At 37.8% G+C, this 24373-nt stretch overlaps 1 protein-coding gene across 5 annotated transcripts in view; it reads left to right on the top strand.

Moving 5' to 3' along the window:
• RNF111 (ring finger protein 111) overlaps positions 1–24373 on the top strand; it is a 96465-nt gene that overhangs the window by 51495 nt on the left and 20597 nt on the right. For all 5 annotated transcript variants that reach the window (XM_059372028.1, XM_059372030.1, XM_059372031.1 and 2 more), the window contains exons 3-5: positions 8345–8471; positions 12416–12579; positions 15872–16066. In XM_059372028.1, coding sequence (XP_059228011.1) covers positions 8345–8471; positions 12416–12579; positions 15872–16066 — 486 coding nt within the window. The remainder of the gene's footprint in view (positions 1–8344; positions 8472–12415; positions 12580–15871; positions 16067–24373) is intronic.

Genomic DNA, 24373 nt, shown 5'->3' on the forward strand with positions numbered 1-24373 from the left:
CAGAGAGAAATCACAAGTAGATGGAGAAGCAGGCAGAGAGAGAGAGAGAGAGAGGGAAGCAGGCTCCCTGCCGAGCAGAAAGCCCGATGCGGGACTCGATCCCAGGACCCCGAGATCATGACCTGAGCCGAAGGCAGCGGCTTAACCCACTGAGCCACCCAGGCGCCCTCATGCCAAATATCTATATATATTTTTGGTTAGTCATATTTGCTGATCTTTATCTTTACTGTTTATGGGTTTTGATTCATAATTAGGAAAGTTTTTTCCACTTCAAATTTATAGGAGAAATAACCTATTTTTTCCCCCAAACCTTGCATTATTTTCTTTTCTTCTCTCTTTCCTTTTAAAGCACACATCTATGTGATATTTATCCTATGTACAGTATGAAGAATGGATCCATTTTGTTTCAATGTGGCTGTCCAGTCGTCCCAAAACAAATCATTAAAAATTTTCTTTCTCCAATTGACTTGAGATACTTTCTTTGTCATATGCTAAATTTCCATAGGCATTTGGACCTATTTGGAGTTATCACTATGTTCCATGGGTCTGTCTAAGCTTACACTAGAAACACATTTTTTAAATTATAGATTTTTATATTTTCTATATTTTGCCTGTTTATTCTTTCTAGTTTTGCCCTTTCTAGAATATCACATAGCTGGAATCATACAGTATGTAGCCTTTTCTCATTTGCTCTTTAACTTACTTAGTAATATGCATTTAAGGTCCCTCCATGTCTTCTTATGGCTTGAGAGCTCATTTCTTTTTAGTGTTGAATAACATTACATTGTCTGGATATCTTGGTTGCTGATACCCACTATTGAAAGACGTCTTAGTTGCTTCCATGTTTTGGCAATTATGAATAAAGCTGCTATAAACAACAACAACAAAAAAATTTCTTAGCTTATTTTTTTTAATTTATTTTTATTATTTTTTAAAGATTTTATTTATTTATTTGACAGAGAGAAATCACAAGTAGATGGAGAGGCAGGCAGAGAGAGAGAGAGAGGGAAGCAGGCTCCCTGCTGAGCAGAGAGCCCGATGTGGGACTCGATCCCAGGACCCTGAGATCATGACCTGAGCCGAAGGCAGCGGCTTAACCCACTGAGCCACCCAGGCGCCCCATTTCTTAGCTTATTTATCTGAGGATACTGGTGGTAGGGAGACACATGATAATATTATTACTGGGGTTGTATTTGTTGCGTAAAGTGGGTGAACTGACATACTTAATTAGTATTTTGGATATTAAATATCCAAAATTTGGATATATTTCTTTTCAAATGAAAAGACATACCATATTCTGAAATGGTATGTCTTTTCATTTGTTGAAGTCTAGTTTTGTATTTGGCAGGGAATGTTCTATAGCTTTTTTTTTTCCCCGTAAACCGGCTTCATTGAGGTGTATAATTTACCTACCATAAAGTACATCATTTTAAGTATATGATTCAGTGATTTATAGTATACTTAAAGTTATGCAACCATTACTATAGTACAGTTCTATAATATTTCCATTAATCCCAAAAGATCCCTCCTGCTTTGAAACTAATGCCTATCCGGTTCTAAGTCCCACATAGCCTAATCTGTCGCTCTCTTTAAGGACTTGCCTCTTCTGGACTTTTCATAAAAATGCACATGTGTGATCTTTTGTGTCTGGTGTTTTTCGTTAAGTGTAATGTTTTTGAGTTTCATTCATGTTGTAGCAGGTATCAGTAATTAGTGTCCGTTTATTATTTAGTTCTTTTATAGTATTCCATTGTATGGATATTTATTATTTAGTTCTTTTATAGTATTCCATTGTATGGATATACCACATTTATTTTGTTTACCCATTTGTCGGATGATTGACATTGAGTTGTCCAGTATTTGGCTACAGTGAACATTTAGGTACAAATCTTTGTGGATATATATGCTTTCAATTCTGTTGGATATAGAAGAATCCTAATGAGGAGTCAGAGCTGCTACAACTTGATTAAGTTTGTTACTGCAAAAGACAGGAGCAGTAGCAAAAGTAGCTGGTATCAGAAAGATCTTGCTTTTGGTAGTAACTAGCACCTACATACTGGGTACTTACAGCACTTTAATGTAGTTTATGTGAAGCATATGAGCTTTAGAATTGAAATTAGGTTTGAATTCCCAGTGTTGTTTACTGTTTGACAAGTCATTTTAACTTGCTGAGTTTCAGTTTCTTTTTTAAAAAGATTTTTATTTATTTATTTGACAGAGAGAGATCACAAGTAGGCAGAGAGGCAGGCAGAGAGAGAGGAGGAAGCAGGCTCCCTGCTGAGCAGAGAGCCCGATGTGAGACTCGATCCCAGAACCCTGAGATCATGACCTGAGCCGAAGGCAGCAGCTTAACCCACTGAGCCACCCAGGTGCCCTGAGTTTCAGTTTCTTGATGGAACTAGACACACAGAATACTGTACATGGCACAAAGTATGTGCCCACGAATTGGATGCTATTCTTATTATTAGCATCATGCCAGACTTAAGACAAAGAGGGACCAACCAGAGTAATTGGTGATTATAGTGTTTGAAATTTCTTACAGTTGCTGCCAAGAGAATCTGTGATCTCTTTATCAGGAATAGAAGTGATTGTTGAGTTCATGAAGAACTCAGTCAGAGAAGCCATTATTTCTGTGACCTGTATTAAAGTACCTACCTTCTTTCCAGGCTGTTAGCTGTTGCTTTTCTTCTGATTTTCTTTTCTTTTCTTTTTTTTTTTTTTTTTACCCTTTCCTCCTTATGTTTTAAAAAGTACAAGCAACATAAGTAATCTTTTTTTTTTAAATTTTATTTATTTATTTGACAGAGAGAGAGATATCACAAGTAGGCAGAGAGGCAGGCAGAGAGAGAGGGAGGAAGCAGGCTCCCTGCTGATCAGAGAGCCTGATGCGGGACTCGATCCCAGGATCCTGAGATCATGACCTGAGCCTAAGGCAGAGGCTTAACCCACTGAGCCACCCAGGTGCCCGCAACATAAGTAATCTTAAACAGTTAAGGGTGCCTGGGTGGCTCAGGTTGAGCCTTTACCTTCAGCTCAGGTTATGATCTCAGGGTCCTGGGATCGAGTCCCACATTGGTCTCTCTGCTCAGCAGGGAGCCTGCTTTCTCCTCTCTGCCTGCCTCTCTGCCTACTTGTGATCTCTCTCTGTCAAATACATAAATTAAAAAAAAAAAACCTTAAAAAAATAAACAGTTAAAAATCACCTAGGGTCCTACCACTCTAATGTTTTAGCTTTATTCAAGTTACTTACCCTTTAATATTTCTAAATGTAAGAGACAGCTTGAAAATAAAATTGTTCCAATAAGAAATGATCTATTTTCCTGATTTTAAGTAGTATTGAGATTTAACTTCATACTTTTAGGAAATTTTCCTTTAAATTTTAAATAATTGCCATTCTAGAAAAAACACTAAGATGTCCAAATCTTGCTGGTTGTGATTATTATTTGGTTACAAGCATTATGTTCAAGTTACGCTTGCAAAATTTTTTTCTAGAAAAAGGATACTTAAACAGTAGAATAACAGTGTATCAGCTACTTATATAACCTTCAGTTACACAGTCCATGTTCCAAAAAATTATGTTGAATTTTAATGCCTTAACAAAGCTAGCTTTGTATCACTTATCACTGGAACTTCAAATTGTTGCATTTATGTTAGATTTTGCTTGTTTATAATGTGTTTGTAATGTTTGGGTATTTTTTTATAGGCTTTTAAGGAAATTGCATGTATACAATACATGGAGAGAAATCACTAGTAAAGTTTATATGCAGGTGTAGCTTTTCTCCATGTAGAATAGTAATGTCCAGTTGGTGGGTTAAAATAAGGGAAGTATTAAAAAAAAGTTTTATTTATATGTATACTATTCTTAGTTTTAAATATACAATTCTTTTTTACTCCTGCCTTAAGCTGCATCGTGTGCATACTTAAGGAAGAATTGGAAAAGTAATTTGAGAATTAAATCTAGGATATTATTTTAAATAGACATTCAAGTGCTATTTTTTCCCTCTGCCTATAAGATATATTTAGTCTGTTAAAAATGCATTCTACCTCAATATGTCTATGTGTGTAGTCTTTAGAACTTAAAAACTACTTCAGAAATAACTTTCTCCAAATCAGATTATCTTTCATTGACTCTGATTTGCTGGTGCGTGCTCTCTTTTCCTCTTTGAAGTATCAGAGAGTACATTGTAGATCTTTGTCATGAGCTTGTACCTCTTCCAGATACTGGTCAGCTTTTGAAATAATGCAGATGTTTGATGACGTACAGGTCTGTTAGAGATGAAAGTCAGTGGTTCCACCATGACAAGAAAGTAGAACCATTTGTTGTCATTGTGATATGCAGGAGTTCGGTAAAAGTTGGATAAAGATGCATATACAGTATCAATGTTATACATATATACTAGGAGAAAATAAGAATAAAGGGAACTCATTTAGAATAGCAACAAGGAGAATAAGGTCTCTAAGAATAATCTTAATAGGAGTATATTTGGCCTCGATGAAGAAAATTTATATAGCTTTATTAGCTTTTATAATGCAGATCAAACCTATAGGAAGAGATATTGATAGATGGCAAGATATATTCTTGGATGAAAAAATGTGTTTTATAGAGATGTCAGAGCTTCATCAATATTGCTTAATGCCAGTGTAGTCCAAATCTCAAGAATTTTCCTTTTCCCTAGATTTTATAATCCTAAAGAATTAGGAAAACTTGAATCTACTAGGTGTCAAAATAGAATTTTTCTAGTCTTTTCAACAAATATTATTGGAACTTTATCATAGACCTAAATGTAAAAGCTAAAATGTACAATTCTAGAAGAAACATAGGAGAAATTTGCAGTGACTTTCTATTAGGCGTATTTCTATTTTATGTCACCAAAAGCATCATGCATAAAAGAAATTGTTGGTTTGGATTTCATCAAAATTAGAGACTTTTGTGTTTCAAAAGACAGCATTAAGAAAGTGAAAAGTTGTCCATCAACGGATGAGTGGATAAAGAAGATGTGGTATATATACACAATGGAATACTATGCAGCCATCAAAAGAAATGAAATCTTGCCATTTGCAACAACATGGATGGAACTAGAGCATATCATGCTTAGCGAAATAAGTCAAGCAGAGAAAGACAACTATCATATGATCTCCCTGATATGAGGAAGTGGTGATGCAACATGGGGGCTTAAGTGGGTAGGAAAAGAATCAATGAAACAAGATGGGATTGGGAGGGAGACAAACCATAAGTGACTCTTAATCTCACAAAACAAACTAAGGGTTGCTGGGGGGAGGGGGATATGGAGAGGGTGGTGGGGTTATGGACATTGGGGAGGGTATGTGCTTTGGTGAGTGCTGTGAAGTGTATAAACCTGGCGATTCACAGACTTGTACCCCTGGGGATAAAAATATATGTTTATAAAAAAAAAAAGTGAAAAGTTGGGGACGACTGGGTGGCTCAGTCATTGGGCATCTGCCTTCGGCTGGGGTCATGATCCCAGGATCCTGGGATCAAGCCCCGCATGGGGCTGCCCGCTCAGCGGGAAGCCTGCCTCTCCCTCTGCCTCTGCCCCTCTGTCAAATAAATAAAATCTTAAGAGAAAATGAAAAGTTGAGGAGCCTGGGTGCTTCAGTCGGTTGATCATCTGACTCATGATTTTGGCTCAGGTCATGATGTCAGGGTTGAAGGATTAAGCCCCATGTCTGGTTCCTCACTCTGTGGTGATTTGGCTGGAGACTTTTTTTTCCTCCCTCCTTCTGCTTCTCCCCTCCATGTGCTTGGTAAAGGGAGAGGGAAACTCAAGTAGATTAATGTTCATAGTGGCTTTATTTGTATTGGTCAAGAGTGAGAAAAATCCAGATGTCCATCAACAGAAGTATGGATAAACAAATCGTGATATAGTCATATAATGGGAATACCACTCAATAATAAAAAAGAATGAGCTATTGATATACATGAGTATATATCACAAATGAATACTTCACTGAATGAAAAATCCAGACACTTAAAAAAAATCCAGACATAAAGTATATGTAACGTATAATTCCATATTGATACAGAACTCTTGAAAATACAAACCAATCCGTAATGACAAAACACAGGTCAGTTATAGGAGTGTAGGATTGGGTGTGGAGAGGTGATAATTGAAGCAGGTCACACAGGATCTTTTTTTTTTTTTTTTTTAAGATTTTATTTATTTATTTGACAGAGAGAAATCACAAGCAGTCAGAGAGGCAGGCAGAGAGAGAGAGAGAGAGAGAGAGGGAAGCAGGCTCCCCGCTGAGCAGAGAGCCCGACGCAGGACTCGATCCCAGGACCCTGAGATCATGACCTGAGCTGAAGGCAGTGGCTTAACCCACTGAGCCACCCAGGCGCCCCCACACAGGATCTTTTAAGGGTGTTGGAAATGTTCTAAAATTGGACTGAGGTGATGGTCATATTCTGTAAATTTACTAAAAGCAGTGAAATATGCACTTAAAATGGGTGAAATTTTTAGCTTTCAGTATTTGTGTGGGAAAATTCTTATTAAAACATGACTTGTAAAAAAACAAAAACAAAAACCTGACTTGTAAACTCCTTGCAGACTTGGTAATAGTAATGAACAGAGAGGAATGTTTTTTAAAAGGATAAAAGAAGGAGACATTCAGTACCAGATTTGTGAAAAATATTAGCAGTAGAAGAAATGTAACATGACTTTTATTTTATTTTACTTTTTTTTACCATCTTAACCATTTTTTTAAAGTGTACATTTCAGTCGTAGTAATTATATCCACATTGTTGTGAAGCACATCTCCAGAACTTTATCCTTTGCAGTTTGAAACTCCATCTAATAAATAACTCCCTTTTTCCTCTCCCCTCAGTCCTAGTAGCCATCACTCTACTTTCCTTATGAATTTGACTGCTTTAGATTCACACATAAGTGGAAACACACAGTATTTAAAATTTTTTTTTGACTGGGTTATTTGTTCATGTTGTTGTAGCATGTGATAGGAGTTCTTTTCTTTCAGGCTGAATAATATTCCATTGTATGAATATACATTTTGTTTATCTGCTCATCCATTGATGGACATTTGCATTGTTTTCACCTCTTGGCTATGACCATGGATGTGTAATGTCTCCTTGAGACAAAATGTGAATTTTAAAGTATGAAAGTTATACCTCAGAGAAGCTGTTTAAAAAAATAAAAATAGGGACGCCTGGGTGGCTCAGTGGGTTTAAGCCGCTGCCTTTGGCTCAGGTCATGATCTCAGGGTCCTGGGATCAAGCCCTGCATCGGGCTCTCTGCTCAGCAGGGGGCCTGCTTCCCTTCCTCTCTCTCTGCCTGCCTCTCTGCCTACTTGTGATCTCTCTCTGTCAAATAAATAAATAAAATCTTAAAAAAAAAATAGAATTACTCTGATAGAAGAATCTTTGTCGAGGGGGAGAAAGAGATGGCATATAAATAAAACATGTAAGAATATTTAAGGGAGTTATCAAAATTTAATGGGGGGAAAGAAAGGATTTTTCAGTAGATGGTTTGAGAATAACTATTTAGCCATGGTGAGACAGGACCAAATTCTATTTATAATCTTACCTAATGCCATAAATAAAAATTAGTTCTAGATGAAGTAAATAATTAATGAAACACACTGAACCAAATACATGTTATCTATTAACCCAATAAGGATGCTCTTTCCAAACTTAGAGTAATTTAGAAAAGAACAGATACCAAAAAAAGACATATTTCATAGCTTAAAGCCAAAATTACTTTTTCTTAAAAGAATACCATATCTTGGGACGCCTGGGTGGCTCAGTTGGTTGAGCAGCTGCCTTCGGCTCGGGTCATGGTCCCAGCGTCCTGGGATCGAGTCCCACATCAGGCTCCTTGCTTGGCAGGGAGCCTGCTTCTCCCTCTGCCTCTGCCTGCCACTCTGTCTGCCTGTGCTCGCTCGCTCTCCCTCTCTCTCTCTCTGCTTAACTCCTTTTTGCTTAACAAAAACCAAAACTCTTGAGTAAAATATATAGCAAATATAGTATCTTTATTTTAGATACTAAAGGGTATTATGGGATGTAAGTATATAAGATCTTAATACCTTTAGATATTACAAGATTAATATTTCTGTATGAGATCATACAAATAAATATGGAAACCCACTAGAAGTTATAAAGTACAAAAATCATAGAAGACGAAGTAAGCATGAAGATAACAGATCAAGAGAGTGAGTACTATTTTCACTATGTGTGTTTAGCTCTGTTTTTTAAAAAAAAAACTTCCATTTGACAGGTAAGATTTTTACTTTTGTAATGAATTTCATAGCCTTCACAGTAAAGAAATATTTGTCTTTCAGTTAGTTTAAAATGCTTTTCCTTTGTTTCCAGGAAGTATCGATGAAGATGTTGTGGTGATAGAAGCTTCCTCCACTCCCCAGGTCACTGCCAATGAAGAAATTAACGTTACCTCAACCGACAGTGAAGTGGAGATTGTAACAGTTGGGGAAAGCTATCGGTATGATTTTAATTCCTAGTTGTGTATGTGAATTTTTTTTTTTTTTTAAAGATTTTATTGGAGAGAGAGTGAGCAAGTGAGCAAGTGGGGGAAGGGAGAGGGAGAGGGAGAAGCAGGCTCTGTCCCGAGCACTGAACCCCATGAGGGGCTTGACTTTCCCAGGACCCTGAGATCATGACCTGAGCTGCTGAAATCCAGAATCAGAGGCTTTTTTTTTTTTTAAGGTTTTATTTACTTATTTGACAGAGAGAGAGAGACAGCAAGAGAGGAAGCACAAGCAGGAAGAGTGAGAGAGGGAGAAGCAGGCTTCCTGCTGAGCAGGGAGCCCAATGCAAGGCTGGATCCCAGGAATCCGAAATCATGACCTAAGCTGAAGGCAGATGCTTAACGACTAAGCCATCCAGGCGCCCTTATGTCAAGTTTTAAATATAAATATTTAAACATATTTGTGCTGTGGATATTTCCATTTTTTTAATTTGCAGGGGGAGACCCCATTTGAGCATATACCAGATTAGTGGTTTTCAAACCAGGTTGCATTAGACTCACTTGGAAAGATTATAAAGTAAAGATAAAATTGATCCCTGGATCATATCCCAGGTGAGCGGAACCAGAATCCTGGGGGTCAGTATTTTTTTTAAGCACTGCAAGTGTACAATAAGAGTTAAGAGTTATTGTTGTAGATAAAGAGTAATTTTACTTAGTGATTTCCAAATTTTTGTTTTATGATTCAGAGAGTTCATGAACTTCTTTGAAATTTAGATATGAATAAAAGATAAATATTGGAGATAGCACTAAAATTGAAAGTGTTGAAAAATATTAAGAAGTATTGATGTTGAAGTATCCTTTTTTGTTATAATCTGTTTGAAGATCTCATGAATACCATTGAAGTTTATGCTATTATAATAGGGCCGCCTGGTATGGAACATATTTTTACAATGTTGTTGTCCTTCACTCAGTGTTTTCATCTAAGCCTTGTACTAAAAATGAATGAAAGATTCTCGTTTCTTTTGAAAAATAACCGGAAATTGCTCTTTTGTGTGTCACTTTGACCAAAAACTTTAAAAAGAGGGGAAGAAGAGAGGGGGGGATCCCTAGCGGTATTTTCTTGTGCTTTAGGTGATTACAGATATGGGTGAGAGAAGCAATGAAGTGCTCCTCTATTCCATTTGGTGTATACCAAACTAATCTGTGGATGAACCTTAATTTTTGTGTTAGAATGAATTGAGAAATGCATTTGCGCATGGTGTTTTAATTTGTGTTACTTACTTTAAGATTTTTTTTTACTTTGGAAGCATGTTATAAACCATATTTAAAATGTGCTTTTCCATTTGTACTTTCCCACTGGAATGCAGCTTTTAATGGCATGGAAGAGAGCACTCTGTAATGTATCTGTTAGTTTTAAGTTTTAAATGATTTTCCTAGGCTCTGAGGAAAATTGATACTCCGTGGTAGGTGCCACAGTTATCCTGTGACTGCATTAGTGCTTGGTACAACATTGACTCAGTTTTTATTAGCTGAGCTACAAGGGTTGCTGAAATGAAGGACCTGTCTGTGAAACTGGAAATCTTTTTTGTCTTGGGGTGCTTCATGTTCAAGCAGATGTGTTTACTATAGTAATGGATAGTAATGTTAAAAAAGACATACAGTGCTCATGACCCATATTTATTTTCCTTAATATTACATGGAATATTAACTTTGTCACTTTTTAGCTGGCTCTTGGGCTTTCCTCTCTAAGGGAGAATGCACCCTGTGGTGCGTGGCTTGCTCAGTTGATGGAGTGTTGCAACTTTGACCTTGGAGCTGTGGGTTCCACATTGGGTGTTGAGATTGCTTAAAAATCTTTTTTTTTTTTTTTTAAAGAGAGAATGCATCTGTGTTTCAGTTTCTTTAGTTTCAGGATTTGACAGTTGCTACTAATCATAGGAACCACTATGGTCTGTGCGAAACTGTTCCTCATATGCCAGGTTTTTTGTTCAGTGTAATACTTGGTTTCATAAACAGCAAAGTGGACCTGACACTTTTTGCAGCTATTGAGAGCTTCCCAGAAATAAGAGACTGTTCAGTCTTACTACAGGATCTTGGTTTCTCAAGAATTTTAAATAGTGATCTCTCTCCACACCAAAACCATTTTACCCTGAACATTTGTTTACTATTTTTTTTTTTTTTTTGGCTGTGTCTCTGTAATTAACCTTTATACTCCTATTTACTTGAGAATTTCATTTTAGAATTTGAGCTTCTTTATAAATTCTTAGGCTTTACACTTGCTGAGGTCATTTTCAGTCTGGTTCTTTTCTGAGTGGTTGAACTCACATCCCTGATAACTGCCTATTAATTGATTTTGTTCACTCTTTCCATACATGCTAACAATGAGCTTCTTTTCTTTTTCTTTTTTTAAAAAAGATTTAAAAATCTTTTTTAAGACAGAGAGAGATCACAAGTAGGCAGAGACAGGCAGGGGGCAGGGAGGAGTTCACTCCCTGCTGAGCAGAGAGCCAATGTGGGGCTCAACACCAGGACCCTGAGACTGTGATCCAAGCTGAAGGCAGAGGCTTAACCCACTGAGCCACCCAGGTGCCCTCGCCTTTTTTTTTTTTCTTGAAGTTTATTTTATTTTATTTTTTCAAAAGATTTTATTTATTTATTTGACAGAGATCACAAGTAGGCAGAGAGAGAGAGAGAAGCAGGCTCCCTGCTGAGCAGAGAGCCCGATGCGGGACTCGATCCCAGGACTCCGGGATCATGACCTGAGCCAAAGGCAGAGGCTTAACCCACTGAGCCACCCAGGCACCCCTTGAAGTTTATTTCTTTTTAGTCATCTCTACACCCAATGTGGGGCTTGAACTCACTACCCTGAGATCCAGAGTCACATGTTCTTCCAACTGAGCCAGCCAGGAACCCCTAAATAATAAGCTTCTAAGCATTTTACATTCAATTTGGGCAAGAGGAAAAACCAACTTCATAAGCCCCACCTCTCTATTTTTTTAAAGATGTTATTTATTTCCTGAGCAGAGAGACTGACAGGGGCTCAGTCCTCGGATCCTGGGATCATGACCTGAGCCGAAGACAGGTGCTTAACTGATTAATCACTCAGGCGCCCAAGCCTCACCTTTCTAAAACAGACATATTTTTCTCCTGGATCCTTAGGACTTCATATTCTATATAATGCTCCTCTCTACCCTCAGTTCATGTTATTACAGTGAATCCTTAAAATTTTTTAAAAATAAAATATATACCTATAGATAATTTAGTACAGTGAGCACCACAATAAACAATGATGACGTAAGTGTTAGGTGTTGGGGGTTTGTGGTTAAATGCTTTAAAAGCATAAAGTGGCTCAAACAAGTGAAGTGTCTTATGACTACAAAACTAATAAACTAGCTGCAACTATTCTTACCTCTCCTGATCCCAGGAAATCTCTGGGGCCTTGAATGTTTTTTAGGACGATACCAAAAAATTATCTTTATTTAGGCCTCTTAAAATCATGATTTTCAAATCTAGTCTGGACTAAACGTACAGGATCATGTGGGTTATTTAATGTTTAGGGTGTTGCTATTTTTGTTAGTTTTACCTATGGTGAATAATTTTAGGTGTTAAAAATATGTAAATACATGGTTACAACCCCCGTGTGTGTTCAAAATAACCATTGAAAAGAGAGCAGCATTCTTTCTTTCTTTTTCTTTTTTTTTTTAAAAAGGTTTATTTATTTATTTAAGAGAGTGAGTGTGTGGGTGCACAGTGGGAGAGGGAGAGTCTTTTTTTTTTTTTTTTTTTTTTAAGATTTTATTTATATGAGAGAGCAAGCATGAGCAGGGAGGAGAGGGAAAGGGACAGCCAGACCTCCCTGCTAAGTGTGGAGCCCAACCAGAAAGGCTTATGATTTCTTGGGTAACTAAAAATTTTGTTCTTTCTTCATATTAACTAATTTAATATTGATGTCATTTAAGGTCTCGTTCAACTCTTGGACACTCCAGATCTCATTGGAGCCAAGGTTCAAATTCTCATACAAGTCGGCCACAGGAGCCACGGAACCGTAGTAGGATTTCTACTGTTATACAACCTTTGAGGCAAAATGCAGCAGAAGTTGTGGACCTTACTGTTGATGAAGATGGTAAGTTGGGTTAGTAACAGTATAGAATTATGAAAAGAATTAATAAAATCAAGTATCTTTGAAACTCCTATAGTGAAAGTCCTTCTACTGCTTCCTGGTAATATTGTTAAATGGACAGTTATCAGATAGCCCAATTATTTTTTTTGTTTTTAGAGATTTTATTTATTTATTTGAGAGGATGAGAGAGAGAGAGAGCATGAGGGATAGAAGGTCTGAGGGAGAAGCAGACTTCCCACTGAGCAGGGAGCCTGATGTGGGACTCGATCCTGGGACTCCAAGATCATGACCTGAGCTGAAGGCAGTCATTTAACCAGCTGAGCCACCCAGGCACCCACATATCCCAATCTTATTTTTCAGTTGATAGAACAGCCTCAGCTTGTAACTTGTGCCTAAAATCCTTTCTATTTCATTGCTTAGTAGTTATTTTTTTAGGGGGGAAGAACTTTTTTTTTTTTTTTTTAAAGATTTTATTTATTTATTTGAGAGAGAGCGAAAGCACAAGAAGGGGAGGGTCAGAGAGAGAGGTAGACTCCCTGCTGAGCAGGGAACCTGATGCAGGACTCCATCCTGGAACCCCAGGATCATGACCTGAGCCAAAGGCAGTTGTTCAACCAACTGAGCCAGCCAGGCACCCTACTTTTTTTCTTAAAGATTTTATTTATATATTACAGAGAGGAGAGAGAGAGAGAACATGAGTAGGGATGGGGCAGAGGGAGGGGGAGAAGTAGACTCTCCATTGAGCAGGGAGCCTGATGTGGGGCTCGATCTCAGGATCCTGGGATCATGACCTGAACCAAAGGTAGACATTTAACCTACTGAGCAGCCACCTAGGTGCCTGAAAAAAAAAAAAAAAAACCCCAAAACCTTTTATAAGTGTTAGTTTGATCTACCCTAGACTTACCTATTACTTTCATTTATAATATTATTGTCATACTTTAACTTTGCTATGAAAAATAGAAGTGACACTTTTAAAATGCAACAGAAAAACAATTTAACTTGAATTTATATGGTAAATATTGGTTATTTGCAGTGTCGAAATTTGGGGCACCTGGGTGGCTCAGTTGGTTGTGACTGACTCTTAATCTCAGCTCAGGTCTCAATCTCATTGTCATGAGTTCAAGCCTCGTGTTGGGATCCATGCCGACTTAAAAAAGGAAGAAATGTGATAGTTAATGTTATCCTCTGATATTACTGGTACCTTTTGTGCTGCTCAGCTTTAGTATTTTTCTTTCAGCTTATAACTCCATCCAAGCAACTAAGAAAAGAAAGCTAGAGTTGTACAGTGGAGATTAGTGAAAGTGGTAGCATGTGTGAGTATGTGAATACAGATGTGAGTTTCCCCACTTACTAAAAATTGCCTTCAGGTATTAGTCACATCTTAGAAGGAAATGGTCTATCATAATTTCTTTAAAGGAAGATGAGGAGCCATAAGTGAGTTTATTAGCTATAAATTGGAGAAAGGATACATAAGGTCTGTAGAGTTACAGGCCTTGTGCAATCAGCTCTTCTATGGATTGTTTGCAGCTTGGATGATCCTAACTTTCAGAGTATCAATTCTTTGGAATTAAGATGTTCATAAAGAGATAGTTTATTCCCACTGTCTACATTTCATTCAACCATGTCTCAGTTTTTATTTTGAAGCATCATAAATTATCTATAAGACAGTGATTAATATATTAGGGATTAATTAGAGATTCCTCAGAGTTAATTAATCTAGGATTACTGCTTTGGAAACTGTGTTTTCCCCTGTGACATCTGTCAGCCATACCCCTACCCTGACTCCCATCCCTAGCAAAGAATCCCCCTACCCAAAACATCAGTAATACTAAGGCTGAGAAATGGAGATACACCATTTGCAAATAAACAAGAGGTTCTTCCCTCCGCTTTTTATGTATAAGCAAATACATTTGTTTAAGCGTCCAAAGTACATTGTCCCATGTAGATCAACAGGGACAATTTGTGTTTCTGGAATTAGCTTAGCACACCACATTGTAATCAGTAGTTTGCCCTCTAATTCTATATCACATTAAGTGAGTCCCTTTTCTGATCCAATTGTTGTGACTCTGCTTTGGACATACTCAGTCTAATTTTTTTTTTTTTTAAAGAGTTTATTTATTTATTTGACAGAAATCACAAATAGGCAGAGAGGCAGATAGAGAGAGTGGGGGAAGCAGGCTCCCCACCGAGCAGAAAGCCCGATGCGGGCCTCAATCCCAGGACCCTGAGATCATGACCCGAGCTGAAGGCAGAGGCTTTAAACCACTGAGCCACCCAGGTGCCCTCAGTCTCATTTTTAAACAACTACTTTATAATTAGAGTAGAGTAGTAGAAATCGTACATAAGTCAAGGTCTGCCTGAAATTTTTTACTTTTTATAAAAATTTTAATTTTTATTAGCATATAATGATGAATATTAATATTTGTAAAAAAAACTTTTTGAAAACATATGAAAAGGCCTGTAAAAAAGATTAAAACAATTTAAAAAATTTAAGTGGTCAGGGGCGCCTGGGTGGCTCAGTGCGTTAAAACCTCTGCCTTCGGCTCAGGTCATGATGTCAGCGTCCTGGAATCGAGCCCCACATTTGGGCTCTCTGCTCAGCAGGGAGCCTGCTTCCTCCTCTCTCTCTGCCTGCTTCTCTGTCTACTTGTGACCTCTGTCTGTCAAATAAATAAATGAAAAATCTTAAAAAAAAAATTTAAGAAGTCACTATATATAAACCATTATAAAGTGTGCTTTATATGTGTGACTTCCGTTCATTCTAACAATAGTTGTGTGAAGAAAATTCTGTACTTTCCCAATGCTACAGATGAGGAAATGGAGAATGGTTAAGTAACTTATCCATCACTATAGTGCCAGTGGTGAAATCAGAATTGCTTATCCAAGCAGTCTGACTCTAGAATCCATTCTGTACCAGAGAAAGTGTAATTTGTAATACTGTTCTGACAGCCTGTGACAATTTGTATGAAAATAATATAAAAAGATTTTACTTTCCTTTTCTCATTTTCTTTGTGGTAGATCAGAAAATTTACAGAGTTGTTACCCCGAAATAATCACCTGGATTGTTGGAATATGCATATGTGTTTGATTTTTTTAAATGCAGTAATCATATTTTAGTTCCATGTCATTTTGATGTTGCAAGCTAGCTTTATGAAAGTTTTAATTAGGTATTATACTTATTAGTTCATATTTTTAAAGTTTGTTTTAATAATTTAAAAAATGTTACCGTGAATTAAAGTATAACCTGTCACCTAATACATTTTGAAATCCCAAATAAACATTTTTTGTTTTATAGAACCTACTGTAGTACCAACCACTTCTGCGAGAATGGAATCACAAACCACAAGCACTTCCATTAACAATTCAAATCCATCTACCTCTGAGCAGGCCTCTGATGCTGCTTCAGCTGTCACTGGTAGCCAACCCTCCATAGTGTCAGAGACTTCAGCTACTCTTACAAGCAATAGTATGACTGGTACTTCTATAGGAGGTATGTAATAAAGTGGGGGGGAGGCCGCTTTCATTACTCTTGTTAGAAAAAGTATTGATTTTAAGATTTTAGCTATATTAGGAAGAGCATATTCGTAGAATAAACTGTATATCAGCAAAGTAGTCTCTTTAGAATTAAACTTTGATTTCATATTTGAGTTTGTGTGCTGTATATTACCAGAGTATCATAGCTCAACTGAAAGAGATCAGCGAGAATTAAATGGCCAATTAGAAATACAATAACAAGAGAAAAAATAGGTAAATCTAACATCAAAATTTAAAACTTTGGTACATCAAAAGACACTGTCAAGAAAGTGAAAAGGCAGCCTACAGAATGGGAGAAAAATACTTTAAAATCATGTATCTGTTAAGGGTCTAGTATCCAGACTATGTAAAGAACTTATACAGCTCAACAATAAAAAGACAGATACCCCAGTTTAAAAATGGGCAAAGAATTTGCGTAGGTATTTTTCCAAAGAAGATACACAGTTGATCAAGAATGTCATGAAAATAGCATCATTAGTTATTAGAGAAGTGTAAATCAAAATCACAGTGAAGTACTACTTTATCCTTATCAGGCTGTCTGTTATTCAGAAAAACAAAACAAAACTATAGAAATAGGAAATCAGAAAATAACTGGTGTTGACAAGAGTGTAGAGGAATTGGAACTCTAATGAACATCTGGTGGGAATGTAAAATGCTGCAGCTGCTATGGAAAACACTGGTGGTTCCTCAAAAAGTTAAACCATAGTTACCCTATGACCTATAGTCTCACTCCCAGGTATGTCCCCAAAAGAATTGAAAATGAGGATGGGAATTTTTTAAAAAAAATTGATGATGTCCATTTGCTCAATTTTTCTTTTCTTTCTTTCTTTTTTTTTTTTTTTTTTTTTTGTTGTTGTTTTTTTTTTTGTTTTGCTATCCTATCTAAGCAACCATTTCCTAACCCAGGATCACAAAGAATATACTCTTGTGTTTTAAGTGTTTCAGCTCTTACCTCAGATTATTGTTTAAGTTAGTAGGATATCTCTGGCTCTTTTTCCTGTCACCTGTTTTTTTTTTTTTTCTTTAAATATTTTATTTATTTATTTGAGAGAGAGAGGGCATGAGAGTAGAGAGGTCAGCAGGAGAAGCAGGCTCCCTGCAGAGCAGGGAGCCTGATGTGGGACTCGGTCCCAGGACTCCAGGATCATGACCTGAGCCAAAGGCAGTTGCTCAACCAACTGAGCCACCCAGGCGCCCTCCTGTTATCTGTTTAACTGAGCATTAAGCTAGCCTTTCTCTCCTGGACGATGGCATGGAGATAGGAACTTGCTAAACATTTACTAACTAGGGTGTTATAGACCCTGTAGCTCATAGATAACACTATATCGCCATTAGTGGAACTACCTTATGCTTTCTATCATTTTTTACTTTTTTTTTCTTTTAGATTTTTTAATTTATTTATTTGACAGACAGAGATCACAAGTAGGCAGAGAAGCAGGCAGAGAAAGAGGAGGAAGCAGGCTCCCCACTGAGCAGAGAGCCCGAAGACCCTGGGATCATGACCTGATCTGAAGGCAGAGGCTTTAACCCACTGAGCCACCCAGGCGCTCCATGTCATTTTTTACTTTTAATAGTATTTTATTTAATTCTTACAATATCCTTATAGCTTACATTGAACAGATTAGGAAATCTTCTTGTGGCTGGATTTAGGTTTCTCTGTTGTGGAAAATTAAGGGGAGAATCCACAGTCCAAGGAGGTTTCCCCAAAGATGTCTTTTTAAAAAAAAAACTTTATTTATTAAAAGAAATAATAAAGATTTTATTTATTTATTAGATAGACACAGCAAGAGAGTGAACACAGGCAGGGGGAGAGGGAGAAGCAGACCTCCCACAATTACGGAGCCCGATGTGGGGGTCAATCCCAGGACCCTGGGATTATGACCTGAGGCAAAGGCAGATGGCTAACAACCAAGCCATCCAGGTGCCCCCCAGAGCTGTCTTTTCAATACTATATTCTTTGAAGAAAAAAAAAAAGTAGGGAGAAATGAAATGGGCAAATTTTTATTTCATTTATCGAGTGTATACTCTTTTCTGAGTACCGTACCTCTACTGTCTTATATGTTATTTTATATATTATCATTTAATTCTTAAACTTTGCTTGTTATTTATATTATTCTTCCCACTTCAGAAATAAAGGTATCTGGATACCTTCAAATATGCTTTCAAAGCTAGTAATAATCTTTGAGGCAAAGATTTTAACTTTTCTCATTCATTCCTTTCTCTTGGTAGCTTTATGTACTCTCATCTTGTCTAGATTTTATGTGACGCAGTCCCAACTTCAGTACTGTCTCAAAGCTTTTATTACTTGTTTTTTAAGACACTTGTTCACTCAGAATTCACATTTAATATCTAGGGTAGTGACTTCACTATCTGAATGGTTTTCTCATGATGCTACTTTACCTATATTGAAGACTACCTTTGGGATAGACTTGCTTGTGTTGTGTTTCTCTAAACTAGCAGAACCTTGTTCCAGGCCTAATTGTTTCTCTGAATAAACCTGATAGAAGCATATACAGGTACTCATATGACATCAGGGGCACTCAGTTCTGCTGACTTCATTTCCTGCTAAGACACTATAGAACATCAGTCTCCTATTTTCTTCACATCCTGTCTTTATTTTGTACCTTCTTGCATATTTCCATCTTTGAATCATGCAAGCCGTCTAGCTTCACTCCTATCCAGGTTTTTAGATGGGGCTAGTAAAAATTACAGATCCAAGCAGATTGGTGCCTCATGAATTTATGGTATCTAATCTTGGGCTTTTGGTAATAAGTTGCCATAGTGTGATGTATCTCATTTAATTCCCTTTCTTTCCCCTTAGTGGCTATTCCATAATTCCCTTATTCTCCTCCGGACATTGATCCCCCCAGGGAAAAGTAAATAAAAAGTAAATGAAGGTTCTCAAGCACTCATAACTTCCAACCCTTCCTTCTCTCCTGACTCTTGGTCTTTTAACTCCTTTCTTTTCTTTCCAGTCCCCCTGCCCTTTTTAAAAGATTTTATTTATTTATTTAACAGACAGAGATCACAGGTAGGCAGAGAAGCAGGCAGAGAGAGAGAGAGGAGGATACAGGTTCCCTGCAGCCCCTCGTGCGGAGCTGGATCCCAGGACCCTGGGCTGACCTGACCTGAGCTGAAGGCAGAGGCCTTAACCCACTGAGCCACCCAGGCGCCCCCTTTCCAGTTCCTTTATTCATGCTCTACCTCTTGTCCCTTCTTGTCTCCTTGACTTTGCTTTAACAGTTACCTTCTCAGCATCTTTGCTTGTTCATTCCCTTAGTGCGCATATGTACATTTGTGTTAAGTCTTGTACACTTAAATGGATCTTCTATACCTTAAATTCTTCCTTTAACTTGCTTCTGACTCCTGTCAAAATAAATATATTAAAAGTCTGGCAGTAATCTTCTTGTCATCTCTGTTTTCTCCGAGGCCTCTGTTCTTAACCTTTCTCACTGGCCCATCTCATAACTATGTGTGTTTTCAGCTACCACCAATATGCCAGTGACCTTTGTTTTTGTTTCCAGAGCCCTCTCTTTGTTTTAAATTTTCATACACAGCTGGCTATTGGATATCTCTGGACCATTCTGCAGTCACCTCAGACTCAACATGTGCCAAGCATCATCTATCTGAATTTTCTATGTGCTCATTGTTTAACCATGCATGATATCTTATATATTCATTTATTCCAGTTTTTATTGAGTTTTTATCAGGTACTGTTGTAGGCATTGGGCAGAAAGCATAAATTTTCTGTCCTAGTAGAACTAACGTTCTAGGGGACAATAATAGCTAACATCTTTTTTTTTTTTTTTAAAGATTTTATTTATTTATTTGACAGAGAGAAATCACAAGTAGTCAGAGAGGCAGGCAGAGAGAGAGAGGGAAGCAGGCTCCCTGCTGAGCAGAGAGCCCGATGCGGGACTTGATCCCAGGACCCTGAGATCATGACCTGAGCCGAAGACAGCGGCTTAACCCACTGAGCCACCCAGGCGTCCCAATAGCTAACATCTTTTGAGCTTGTAATATTGGTCCATGATTTATATTAACTCTGATTTTTGTAATAACTTAGGAGGCAGATTCTATTACTCTTCTTATTTTATAGGCGATGTTATAACTTAGGAGGCAGATTGTATTACTCTTCTTATTTTATATGCCCATGGTTATATGATAATGGAGCAAGTATTCAAACCTAGGAAGACTGGCTTGGAGCTATACTCTTCCTTTATGCCTATACTCTTCCTTTATTTCTCAGTCCTGACACTGTTGTCTTTGTGCTGCACAGTTCTTTGTTTGGGGGCTACCCTGTGTGTTGTAGGATATTTAGCAGCATTACCAGTAGTGCTGCTTCTCCTTCAGGTGTGACAACCAAACTTATCTCCAGGTGTTGCCAAATGTTCTTTGGGACACAGCATTGCCCTATATAGAACCCAGTGCTTCTGTTCCTTTTTTTTTTTTTTTTAAGATTTTATTTATTTATTTGACAGACAGAGATCACAAGTAGGCAGAAAGAGAGAGAGGAGGAAGCAGGCTCTCCGCGGAGCAGACAGCCTGATGTGGGGCTCGATCCCAGGACCCTGGGATCATGACCTGAGCCAAAGGCAGAGGCTTTAACCCACTGAGCCACCCAGGTGCCATGCCAGTGCTTCTGTTCTAATGCTGGAATCAACATATCTTAAATCTTAATATATCCTAAATTGTTTCTGTACTCGATGATGATCTCCTTGAGGACTAAAGGTCAAGTTTTTCTCTTCTTAGCACTTAGCTCCATGCATGTCTGTTTTCCCTTGCAAGGTGAATTTATAATTAGCAAGGGCTTATTGAACCACCTACATTGTGCAGTTCTGTTTCTAGTTGCCAAAGATAAAACAACAGAGGCAGACAACATAAGTTATTTTTTATCTTTTTTTTAATAAACATAAATTTTTATCCCCAGGGGTACAGGTCTTTGAATTGCCAGGTTTACACACTTCAGAGCACTCACCAAAGCACATACCCTCGCCAATGTCCATAATCCCACCCCCCAACATCATAAGTTATTTTAAAGGCTAGGACTTTCGGGGTGCCTGGGGGGCTTAGTCTGTTAAGCATCTGACTCTTGATCTTAGCTTGGGTCTTGATCTTGGGGTAGTGAGTTCAATTCCCCCATTGAGCTCCAGGCTCAGCACAGAGCCTACTTAAAAAAAAAAAAAAGGCCAGGACTTCGTTTTCACCATTGTAGTTTCCAGTGTCTTTTGTAGATCCTTTACCTTGCCATTATTATGTGTAAGACTTGCCAAATGAATGAATAGATGCGTGAATACTTCTCAGTAATCCTTCCAGAATTTCAGTGAAAGTACTTCAACCAGTCTTATGTCACTGGGCCGTGGAATTAGTTTTTCTGGTGCAGGTTTGTTATTGTCTCATTTTTAGTGGACACTCTGGGCTCATTCTAATAAAAAGGAAGTGTTTTATTTGCTTGATCAGATCTTTGTATTTCACTTCTAATTTATGGCAGTTTTCCTTTGTCAGTAACTCTGGAACAAGAGGAGATAGAGTTGCCTTTACTTTGGGTTGCTAGTCTGTTTAAACAACAAAGAGGTTCTGCACTCTAGGAAAACAGATTAAATTGTACCCTATGAAGTAGAACTCTAAGGTCACTTGTCTTTTTGAGGCCATATTGTTAGTGATATGACCTTTTAAATATGTGTTCAGCTGTAAATATAGTAATGTGTTCTCTTCTCTCACTCTGTTTTGTATTAGAAATATTTGAAGACAAAGAGGGCAAGTTCTTTCTGAACAAAGAAGTATCATGTCTTTTCCTTCATTCACAGCCTTATTAGTGACAGATCTTTTGCTCTGATTACACACTCCTCTCCTACATTTTATTTTATTTTATTTTTTAAAAAGAGAGCATGCACAAGGGCTGGGGAAGGACAGAGGGAGAAGGAAAAGCAGACTCGCTGCTGAGCAGGGAACCTGGTGTGGAACTGGTCTCAGGACCCAGGGATCATGACCTGAGCCAAAGGCAGATGCTTAACTGACTGAGCCACTTAGGCGCCCCCCTCTCCTACATTTTAGAGTTGGACATAAACCTCAAATAGTTGGATTTGTAAAATTAAAGCATCTAAACTGGAAGGAACTATGAAGGCCATTTAGTCTACCCACTGAATGGATTTAGTGTTCCGGAGATTTTTGATCATTTTTTTGAAGTCACACAATAAATGATACTCATTTTTGTGCAACACTTTGTCCTGGAAGTTGAGATAAAACCCTGAAAATGTTGCCAGAAGTAATGCTACTATAACAGTTAATGCTACAAATATTACAGCATATGGAAAATAATTAATGTTTGAATCAGCATAGCAAAGATAGGCTGTTGATCATAGTCTGTTCCTGATAAACTAGTTGTAACTTTGTCCAGGTTATTTAAGAAAATTGGAATGCAAGTGAATGAAAGTGACATAATTACAGAACTGACTTTGACTCTGCTATAATTTCGTTTTGAAGGTAAACACTTTGCAGTGTCTGGGTGGCCCAGTCTGCTAAGTGTCCAGCTCTTGATTTTCCTGAGGTCATGATCTCAGGGTTGTGAGATTGAACCCCATGTCAGGCTTCATGCTCAGTGAGGAGTCTCCAGAAAATTCTCTCTCTCTCTCCTTCCCTCTCCCTTTGCCCATCCCTACTCAAATAAATAAATCAATCTTAAAAAAAAAGAGGGAGGGGTGCTTGGGTGGCTCAGTGGGTTAAGCCTCAGGTCATGATCTCAGGGTCTTGGGATCGAGCCTCGCATCAGGTTCTCTGCTCAGCAGGGAGCCCATTTCTCCCTCTCTGCCTACTTGTGATCTCTGTCTGTCAAATAAATAAATAAAATCTTAAAAAAAAAAGAAGAGGGAGCTTAAAAAAAAAAAGTAAACACCTTGTCAACTTTTTTGTTATTGTTACAAGTTACTTATAATATTTAACCTCTCAACTGATGCTAAGAAGGTAGTATTAACTCCAGGAGGCAGTTGGAAATTAGTAAAAATTAGTAATTTTTTTCCATCCAAGTTCACAGATTCCTGAATTCTGCTTCCAAAAGAATACAAGAAATTTGTCCAAATAAGACAGACTAGGAGCTTGGGGGGTAAAAAAAACAACATATAGAAATTTAGAATGGAAATACTGCCTAACAAGGTTAGATCACAGACCTTGCCCTGAAGAGAATCAGGAAAGGCAGGATAGAACAAGTATGGGAGGGCAGACTGAGGGAGATTACAGGGAGGTTTGCTGCAATCAGACCTATCAACCAGAGCCTGAAGCACCGCACCCAGATTCATTTATGTGAGCCTGTAATTCCTTTTATTATTTTAGCCAGTTTGGGTTGGATTTTTGTATTTATTTGTGAGTAACTAGAATATTTCTAATCAGTATACCAGCCCCGAAGAGATTGGCTAGGTTCTTTGAGCCAAAAAGGATCAGGGTATCCCTGGTCTTGGTTACTCTTGAAATAGGGCTGGAATAGTGGTGCTCTAAAATCCTAAGCGTTCTGAGGAGATGGCTCAGGTATTAGGTGCAGAAGCGGGGAAGGGGAAAGGACAGGTCTCTGGGCCCTTCACTCTTCCTTTTTTTTAAGTTTTTATTTATTTGTGAGAGAGAGAGAGCAGGCATGAGCACGGGGTGGGTCAGAGGGAGAGGGACCAGCTGACTCCCTGCTGAGCAGCGAACTCAATATGGGGCTCAGTCCCAGAACCCTGGGATCATGACCTGAGCTAAAGACAGATGCTTAACTGACTGAGCTACCTAGGCACCCCTCCACTGTTCTAATTTTTATACTTTACGTAAAAATAAAATATCCTTTTAAGATTTTATTTTTAAGTAATCTCTATACTCAACATGGGGCTCAGACGCAACCCTGCGATCAAGAATTGCTCGTTCCAACCGATAGGGTCATTTAAACGTCATGGTAGGGACGCCTGGTGGCTTACTTGGAAAAGCATGTGACTCTTGATCTCAGGTCATGAGTTCAAGCCCTGTGTTGTGGATAGAGATTACTTAAATAAATAAAACTTAAAAATCTACAAAAAAACACCATCATGGTAAATATGAGTCACGTGAGGAATTTAGGCTTTCAGAAAAATCCCAATGAAGATCACTATCCAAAATTATGTGATGGGCGGATTTAGTAAGAATGTGGTGCTATCACATTCTTATTTATAGAGATTTGAATTTACTGAACAATTAATTATTTACTTTTATTATATTATATTATTTATTATTTTATTATATTATAGACTATTATACAGAGTCT

Source organism: Mustela nigripes, chromosome 13, assembly GCF_022355385.1.
Source record: "Mustela nigripes isolate SB6536 chromosome 13, MUSNIG.SB6536, whole genome shotgun sequence".
Classification (NCBI taxonomy): Eukaryota; Metazoa; Chordata; class Mammalia; order Carnivora; family Mustelidae; genus Mustela; species Mustela nigripes.